Source organism: Alligator sinensis, unplaced genomic scaffold (assembly GCF_000455745.1).
Source record: "Alligator sinensis unplaced genomic scaffold, ASM45574v1 scaffold863_2, whole genome shotgun sequence".
Classification (NCBI taxonomy): domain Eukaryota; kingdom Metazoa; phylum Chordata; order Crocodylia; family Alligatoridae; genus Alligator; species Alligator sinensis.
Genome location: NW_005842780.1, coordinates 203314 through 213087, shown reverse-complemented (window position 1 = coordinate 213087; position 9774 = coordinate 203314). Strand labels below are relative to the sequence as shown.

The following is a 9774-nucleotide window of genomic DNA, read 5'->3' as shown; positions in this document are numbered from 1 at the left end:
GGTTCAGAAAAAAAGTGGAATTTGAAGCAATTTATATGCATGTCTGTCCAAACCCTTCATATCCAACTCTTAAAAAGAACACAAAAGAGTGAGGTGCTTAAATAGGGGAAACTTAACTATCTTGAATTTATTTCTATCCTCTCCTTGACGCATTCATTTTTTACATCAGGTATCTTAGGATGAGATTTTGACTTTCTCTCTTATGCACAAATCCTGTCGTGGAAATAGGAGAAAGGAAGAAAATATGCACATAGAAAAGAACACCTGATAGCTGAATGTGGAGCTTTAAGTAGGGGAACCAGTGAAAGAGTTAGTAATGAATACAATGTGTTAGTAACAAAGGCTCCAGGGCACTGGGTTTCAAGTATTATAGACCTCCTTGCCCAACACTAGCAAAAATCACAGAGGGGACAAATCTTTTATAGAAAAAAATCTTAATTCTTCTCTGGGCATATAAAAGTAGTTCACCTTTAAGAAGAAAAAAAATAAAAATCCTCTACTAGGCTCTTCCTGTTTAGTTAAACAGCTAGAGAACAGTTAACACAATAGTCTCATGGTACAGCAAAACCCCCATTCAAAGTTTATGAAATGGAAACACAAATGCCGCTGCCCTTTACCACTACAAAAAAACACTGCAGGGTTTTCAAGGGGGTTGTCCTGAGTCCCACTGTACTCAAAACACCTTTAAAGGTGTTAAACTAACCATATTTTAACTTTTGCTGAATTACCAGTGTAGTGGAGCTGTGGAGAAGTGGGGAACAAACCCCGCTAGCCACCGTGCCCCAGTTGTCTGGATCCCTGAGACTTACCAGACACCCAGCTGGAGCAACAGAGCTGGGACAGTCTCCACTCGTTCCTAGCAGCACCAGGGGGAGCGGCAGACTTGGGAACCTGCATTATGAACCGCTGCTGGCTCAAACCAGAAGTCCTGATGACAGCGTGGCTATGGCTCCTTAGAAGCCTCTCAAGTAAGCCAGGATCCAACTGACTGCAACCCCTTCTCCATTGTAGCATAAGGGAGCAGCCCCAGCTGTGCAGTGGAGACAGCTGAGGATTGGCTCCAGGGATTGGGCAGAAGCCTTAAAAGCTTCCAGGAAACCAAACCCAGTGGCAAGCTGAGGAGGAAGCATGTCTGGTGGCAGACAGGTGAGAAGCAGCCTGTCTACTCTACTTTTCCTATACTGATAATAGATGGACTCCAGGGGATACTGGGAGCCAAGGCTGACACTTATAGCTATGATGCTGGGGCACAGCCCTAATAGTGACTGATTAATACCTGGAGGTACAAGGCAGGAGTGTAGGGGCAGAGGAGCTCCCAAACTTCACAGATTCACACACTGTAAGGGGCTGGAAGGGACCGCACAAGATCATTGGGTCCAGCCCCCTGGACTAGGCAGGAAAGACAACTGGGGTCAGGTGACCATCCAGTCTCCTCTTGAAGATTTTTAGGGTAGGTGATTTCACAACATCTAGAGGCAGTTTATTCCACAGTCTGGACACCCTGACCATAAAGAAGTTTTCCCTAGAATTGAGCCTGAAGCGGTCTTCCAGGAGTTTGTAGCCATTACTCCTGGTTTTCCCCAAGCGTGCCCTGGTGAACAGTTGTTTGCCAAGGCCTTGATGTATTCCCCTGATGTAGCAGTAAGCTGCTACCAAGTCCCCTCTCAGCCTTCTCTTCTTTAGGCTGAAGAGACCCAAGTCCCTCAACCTTTCCTTGTATGTCTTGCTGTGCAAGTCTCTGATCATATGGGTGGCTCTCTGGACTCTCTCAAGCTTTTCCATTTCCTTGTTGAAGCGCAGCACCCAGAACTGGATGCAGTACTCCAGCTGTGGTCTCACCAATGCCGAGTAAAGTGGAAGAATCGCTTCCTTGGTTTTACATGATGCATGCCAGAGTATTGTTTGCTCTCCTGGCTACAGCATTGCACTGATAGCTCATGTTCATGCCATGGTCTATTATTACCCCTAGGTACCGTTCAGTCGTGGTGCTAGTAAGTTTGGTGCCACCAAGCCTGTAAGTATGTTGGGGATTGTTTGTCCTCAGATGGAGCACTTCACACTTCTCAGTGCTGAACTTCATCTGGTTCCAGTCTACCCAACTCTCCATCCTGTCCAGGTCTGCTTGTATCTGCAACCTATCTTCAAGCGTGGCCATGCTCCCCCATAGTTTGGTGTAGTCCACGAACTTGGCCAGTGAGCTCCTCACCCCATCATCCAAAACATTGATAATGTTGAAAAGCCCTGGACCAAGCACAGACCCCTGAGGGACACCACTGGCCACTTCTCACCAGGATGACACAGATCCGTTCATTAGAACTCTCTGGGTCCTACCTCGCAGCCAGTTTCCTACACAACTAACCATTGAGCAATTAAGCCTACAATCCTTCAATTTTCCCCATGAGAACATCATGGGATATCAGATCAAAGACCTTTTGGAAGTCTAGATATATAATGTCAACTTTCTCTCTCTTATCCAGGTGGCGAGATACCTGGTCGTAGAAGGAGAAGAGACTGGTAAGACCAGACCTGCCTGCAACAAAACCTATTGTTCAGAATCCTACCTTCTGCAACCGTATCGCACATAGACTCTTTAATGAATGTTTCCAGGATTTTCCCTGGGATAGAAGTTAAGCTAATTTGCCTATAGTTGCCCGGGTCCTCTCTCCTCCCCTTCTTGAAGATGGGCACAATATTGGCCCTCTTCCAGTCTTCAGGGACCTCCCCTGAGCTCCAGTTTTGAAAGAGTTTTACTAGAGGTCCCACAATGACCTCAGCCAGCTACTTCAGCACTCTTGGGTGAAGTACATCCAGTCCTGCTAACTTTTTAAACTGATCATGCACCAGCTCAGTGACAACAGTAAAAAGGCAGTCAATCCCACCATGCCCCCTCTGAACCTTATCACACATGATTTTCCCCTTGGTCCAGTGAAATACTGAAGCAAAGTAGTCATTCAGGAGAATACCTAGTACTGGTAATACCTAAAGGACTTCTTATTGCCTTGATTCCCATTGCTAACTTAAATTCAGTTGCTGCCTTAGCTTTTCTAATCTTCTCCCTACAAGCACAGGCTGTTGTTGTGTCCCAAGCTTCCATTGTCTGTATGCCTCTTTCTTCTTTTTCAAGAGGACCATGATATCCCTATTAAGCCAAGAGGGCTTGCCAGCCCTTTTGCTACCTTTCCTCCACACAGACAGGAATGGTTTTCTTTTGTACTTTAAGGATCGTGTCCTTCAGGAATGACCATTCTTCATGTACTCCATTCACCTTCAGTCCCTGGTTCTGCATCGCTTCCCCTACTATTACACTGAGTCTGCTGAAATTCACTTTTTTGAAATCCAAAACTTCAATCCTGCTAGTTGATTTGCCTGCCTTGAGACAGACAGCGAACATGATAATTTCATGGTCACTGTTGCCTAGGCTACCCTCTATATTCAAGTTGCTCACCTGATTATCTCCTTTGGCCGAGACCAAGCCTAGGAGTGTTACCCTCTGGTTGGCCCTTGCACTTCCCGAGTCAGACAGAGCTCTTCAATGCAAGTCAGGAAGCTACGCGACCGATCTGACTTAGCCAAGTGTTCCTCCCAAGCGATGTCTGGGAAATTAAAGTCGCCCATGACGAGCATGTCCCGTGCACATGCAGTGTCTGCCAGTTCTTGAGAGAACTCAAGATCGAGCCCCTCCCCTTGGTTTGGTGGTCTGTAGTATACACCTAGTTAGGTCTCTCTTGCCACACCCTGTAGTTTGACCCAGAGGGCTTCGAGACTTATAGATTCATAGACACCAGGGCTGGAAGGGACCTCGGAAGATCGAGTCCAGCCCCCTGCCCAAAGGGCAGGAAGTCAACAGGGGTCATAGGATCCCAGCAAGATAGACATCCAAATGTGGTGTTCAAAGTAGGTGCTTGAGCCACATCTGGCGTCAGTCTATTCCAAACCTTGGGGGCTCGGACAGTAAAGAAGTTCTTCCTTATGTCCAGCCTGAAACGGTCACGGAGGAGTTTGTGACCGTTCGATCTTGTCATTCCTTGGGGCGCTCTGGTGAACAGATGTTCCCCCAGATCTGATGAGCACCCCTGATAAACTTCTATGTGGCCACCAGATCAACCCTGAGCTTGCGCTTTTTCAGGCTGAAGAGTCCCATGGCTCAGCCTCTCATTGTAAGGTCTGTTTTCCTGACCTTATCGTGCACGTGGCTCTCCTCTGGACTCTCTCAAGCTTCTCCACGTCTTTTTTGAATTGTGGAGCCCTGGATGCAGTACTCCAGTTGCGGCCTCACCAAGGCCTAGTACAACATGAGAATGAAGTCCTGGGATTTGCTTGAGAAGCACCTATGGACGCAAGCCACTGTTTTGCTTGCTTTACTAGCCGCAGCATCACATTGAAGGCTCATGGTCATCTTGTGGTCAATCATGACCCCCCAAGTCCCTTTCGTCCAAAGTGCTAGCCAGTGTAGCACTGCTGAGCCTATAAGCATGCTGCGGGTTTTTCCTTCCAAGGTGGAGAACCTTGCATTTTTCAGTGTTAAATGCCATCAGGTTCTTGTCTGCCCATTTCTTGAGCCTGCCAAGGTCAGCCTGGATTGCCCTCCTGTCCTCAGGTGTGGACACTTGACCCCAAAGGTTTGGTGTCGTCAGCAAACTTGGCCAGTCCACTTCTGACTCCAGTGTCCACATCATTAATGAAGATGTTGAACAATATAGACCCAAGGACAGAGCCTTGAGGGACCCCACTGGTCACAGGGCACCACGACGACTGACTTCCGTCAACCACCACCCTCTGGGTCCAACCACGTAGCCAATTCCCCAGCCAGCGGATTGTGCAGAAGCCGAGGCCGCAGTTGGCCAGTTTTGCCAAGAGGTGATCATGCGATACCAGATCAAAGGCTTTTTTAAAGTCAAGATATATGATATCAATCTCTTCTCCCTTGTCCAGGTGATAGGTCACCTGGTCATAAAAGGAAATAAGATTGGTCAAGCAAGACCTACCCGTGACAAACCCGTGCTGGCTATCCCTCAGAATTTTGCCATTGGCCAGTCTGTTGAGAATGGTCTCTTTGATAATCTTTTCTAGGACCTTCTCTGGGATAGGGATCAGGCTGATGGGCCTGTAGTTTGCTGGATCCACTTTCCTCCCTTTCTTGAAGATAGGCACCACATTGGCCTTCTTCTGATCTTCAGGCACTTCACCAGAGCACCAGGAGCTCTCATAGATCCATGCCAGGAGCTGAGCTATGATGCTTTCCAGCTCCTTGAGTACCCTTGGGTGTAAACAGTCGGGGATGGCTGACTTGAAGGTATTCAGCCTGTCAAGGTGTTCCTTTACGAGGTCAGCATCGATGGAGGCTAAGGAATCTCCCTCACCCAGGCCTTCCTGCCACGTAATGGGCAGGGGGTGTCCCCTGGGACTGGTGAAAGACCGTCACAAAGTACCCATTTAGCAAGTTGTTTTTTTCATGGGCGTTGGTTGTCAGTTGTCCCATCTGGTTTAGCAGGGGTCCAGCATTGCCCTTGCTTTTCCTCCAGCTCCCCACATATCTAAAAAAGGACTTTTTATTGTCCTTGATATTTGTAGCCAGTTAGAGTTCAGTCACAGCCTTGGCTTTCCTGGTTTGGTCTCTGCAGGTCCGGACCAGTGCACAATATTCCTCCTTGTAAGTATACAGGGCACACAGACAATGTGGTTAACATCTAGTAACTGAGTTCTGGCAGGGCATTGGGTGGGCTGAGGTGGGTGGTTATGAGCTGGAGGAGTCCAGTTATTCCAGGTAACCAGTAGGGAGCATGGGTGGGGCTGTGGAATTTCCCCAGAGGAGCATATGAGACTAGGTGTGTCAGACAAAGGCAGCCTGAGGAAAGGGGAGAGGAACAAAGGAGCTAACTTCTGCAAGGACTTTCCAAGTGCAGGACCAGCCAAGGTTGAAGGCAGGGGAAGAGTGCAGAGAGACTTGTTTTCACATAGATTTGCATCTGTCCTGCTCCACAGAATAAAGGGTAATTTCTGTAGAAACCCTCTGTGCAAATCCACCTGCTTTAAGCTCTCGCACATTCCTAAAAAGGTGTTTGAAACTAGCACGGTTGGGGCTCTGGAAAAAACTGTGCTCAAAGCAATAGAGGAGTCTGGGAAATGTGGCACTATTTTCAGAACTCAGGCAGTTGGACCACAAGGCCTGTTTTCAAGAAGGGGTGTTAGAAAGAGAATCCATACCCCAAAGCATGCCCAGAATCCTACAGCTTGGGCTCCACTCAGACTCAGGAAACCTCAAGATCACACACCTAGGGAGCAGGATTTATATACAGCAGCCTGGTGTGGGGCCAGAAGGGGTCTGGACCACCCCTGGCTGAGGCCCTTGTTCACTGGCCTGTCTAGCACCCTCCCAGGAGATCCCTCTTCCCCTCACCTTCCAGTTTAGAGTCTCATCCTTCATGAGGTTGTAGAAGTGCTGTAGTACCTTCTCCTGGAAGGAACTGTTCTCATAACGCTCATTTCCAAAGCCCCCACGTTTTGCTGCTTCTGACATGCTCAGCTGAAGAAACAGGATCAAATCTGGCTTTGGAAGCCCAACATCAGGCTGTTTGCACCAGTCCAGGGAAAAGTTCTGTCCAAAGCGAGAGGGAGAAATAAATGGAAGGTGCAGGAAACAAACAAATGAGACCAAGAGGGAGTAAAACAGACCAGCAAGAAACCCAGGGTAGAACAAACAACTGCAGGAGAGATGCAGGAAAGATATCCCCACTGGTGTCAGTAGAAGTCTTCTGACTCAAAAGCCTCTTTGCAGCCTTCCATCTGAGAATCTGGCCCCAGTATACACACTAGAAAATACATGTACAGATTCTTATATCCATCTTTAGAGATGCTGTGCACCTGGGACTCTTAGTGAAGTAAAATCTCTATCCTGCCTTCTGCCTGACTTGATTAACACTACTAACTACCTCTCTAGAGATGCAGTCATCAACAGTGAAATGCCAAGTCACATTTTCAAATCACTGAATGAACACTAAGCAGCCCCAGGCAGCTCCAACCAACTGATGGCTGTTTCTGGGTGAAACCATTTTTCTAGTTTACCAAATCTATGGGCGTTTATAGACGTGCTCTGGGAGTGGTGGGGGGGAACATGTCAGAGCAGCTTCACTACATGTCTATAGACACCCTGTATTTCTATACCTCAGCAGAGAGCATCAGTGAATGTGAAGGGCCAAGGAATTACTTTCAGCCTATCTGAAGATGAGCTGAAAACCCAACTCACCAAACCTGCAAACACCTCCAATTTTTTGTGCTGTGTTTACAAATATAAAACTTTCCATAAACCTCCTTGACAACCCAACGGCTACAGTCAAGTTCTAGAGTTGCCTCTAGTTTCTCCACTAGGGAAGATGGAGGTTCAAAATGAACAAACCCACTACTCAAACAAGAGGCCATGTTAGTTTCCAAGAGTCAAGACCACTGGACTGACTCAGTCAAAACTGTTGATGTTTCATGAACTCTATTAACCATGTCCATCAAGATTCAATGTATTCCCAGTTTCATATAACGCTGTATTTGTAACAATTCCAATGGGGGCCCAATGGCTCTTGGTGCTTTTAAAAGCACTCATATGGGCTGTACCTGTACAGCCTTGGACATCTATTTTTATAGGTCTAGGCTAAATCTACATTATCTCTCAAGTTATTCTTCACGCTATTCATTCTTTGCGGGGAGAATGCAGGGTTCATTTGGATAGCTAAATTGAAGAAGCAGGATTCAGTCCATGACTTTGTTCAGTCCAAGTGACACAAACTTCTGGGCTTCAAACTGCCTGTCTCCATAGGGGTAGCCAAGGCTGCACAAAACAATTTCAACTCCCTGCACAGTTGTGAACACCATTACACAGAGGCAGAAACTGTTTGCTTTCTGTTCACTTACCTCTTTGGCACTTGTGAAGGCCACCCCAGAAAAGGCATATCTGTCTACCACTAGAGTGACACCTTGTTTTAATTTCTCTTTAATCAATGGCCTGGACACAAGAAAAAGAAGAGAAGTCACACTCTTGCATTTATGCTAAAATGAAGAAACTTCACCTAACATCAAGTCACGCCTTTCCCTTTTGCTACAAATGGACTATGTTGGGGTTACAGTAGTTTATCAGCTCACTGAGGATGTGCCTTTTTGTTTATATGCTTCCAACATCCATATCCTTTCTCAAAACTGAGCCTCTATCCCCTACCTCAGTGTCACTGCCTTTTAAGACAGAATGGTTGTAAATCCCTCCAGCAACAATGCTGCTGATGAGGATGATGCATGCCATACTTCTTCCATCCTGCTCTGTGTTACAGGTTGAGAACCTGACTTCTCTTGGGCAAAACAGACCACTTAGATTCTTCCCAAAATGGACAACTTTGCTCCAGCCCTTTCTTCATTAGAGAATTCCAACCTGACCAAACTGCGAGAGGCCTTTGTGATATACATGTAAGGAAATGATAAGAGACCGAGTCTACCACGTTCGGCACTTACAGCCGAACAAAGCTTCAAATTCAGGCTTCAAGAGGTTAAGCAAATAATACATTAACCCACTGTGTTATGGAGCCCTTCCAAAGCTGTGCTTTTTCCTAGCATAATTAGACAAGAGTTATCTTTACACGTGTTCCCAGCGGTTGGCAGAGAAAAGCAGATGCACTGTGTGGTCCTCCAAATTGTTCTTCTTTTCCAAATAAGAACTAATTAACCGCCCGATTTCTGTTGTCCTCTCTGCAACATAAAAGGACAAGAAAGCACATGGTAACCACACAGTACAAGATTCACTCCCATACACACTCTGTGAATCAAATGCAAATGCTTTCTAACCCAGGATGGGTACCAGCTGCACCCCCGAGTACATTCTGCTGCTCAGAAATGCTCATCCATGTGCATTTTTTCACCACCCCTTAGGTATATGAGAAGCTGAGAAGTGCCAAAGTCACAGTGTAAAACAGAGCCTAACCTTGGAGGCAAACACCACAGGGAACAGAGACTGACCAGGAGGGGAATGGGGCTGGGGAGGGGAGTACAGTGGTGCAGTTGCACCTTGCTCTGATTCCTGTTACTCTCACGGTTTAAAACCACATACCTGGCCACAGCAGCAGCTTTTCTATTGAGGGAGCAGTGACAGAGTCAACTGACTTCACAGCTCTTTATAATCTACCTGGGCCCTTCTAAACTCTTCATCCCACCGGTGATAACAACCCTCTCTCTCTTTTTGATGCTCTTAGAAGTCCCACTCATGGGGCTACCCTTTCTCCTGCAATTCACCTGCCCACTCGCTGCTCCTTTTAACCCAGCTCCTAAGTCACAACCCTGCCAGCTGTTGTGTTCTTACACCTGGACAGAAACCAGCTGGAGAGCGGTCACACGTCTTCAAGTGCTCGCTTTAGACCGGGTTGGCTCTTCTGCTAGCTGGACGGTCATCTTTATTGCACGATTAATTACTCTGCACATGTGGCTCATAAAGTGTGCTGCGTGACTGACCAGTGAATTGCACAGCACAGGTAACATGCGGCAGGGGCCTACCGCTGGCTAAACACGGGAATCCAGGTGGGGGGGACACGTTTCACTCAGGAGACTAATCAGCTCCGGGGCGGAAATAACCCCCGGGAGCGGGGGAGGCGCTGCGCACCCCCACGGTCAGCTCCCAGGACCGGAGGCCCGAAGAAGCGGCATCTTCCCGCTCCGCCCGGGGCCTGCTCCCTCCTGCGCCGCTGCGATGGGCCCGGGCAGCGCCAGGCAGTTTCTTTCCCCGCCGCCCGCGAGGCAAAAGCGGCCGCC

At 47.7% G+C, this 9774-nt stretch overlaps 1 protein-coding gene across 1 annotated transcript in view; it reads right to left on the bottom strand.

Annotated features, from left to right (window-relative positions):
• The window catches only part of DTYMK (deoxythymidylate kinase), an 11491-nt gene extending 2257 nt beyond the window's left edge, over nucleotides 1-9234 (bottom strand). Inside the window, exons 1-5 of the mRNA XM_014525289.1 lie at nucleotides 9183-9234; nucleotides 9080-9100; nucleotides 8613-8721; nucleotides 7900-7990; nucleotides 6398-6595 (exon numbers count right to left, since the gene is read on the bottom strand). Of these exons, the coding sequence (XP_014380775.1) occupies nucleotides 6398-6595; nucleotides 7900-7990; nucleotides 8613-8721; nucleotides 9080-9100; nucleotides 9183-9234 (471 nt within the window). The remainder of the gene's footprint in view (nucleotides 1-6397; nucleotides 6596-7899; nucleotides 7991-8612; nucleotides 8722-9079; nucleotides 9101-9182) is intronic.
• Between the last annotated feature and the right edge of the window lie 540 nt (nucleotides 9235-9774).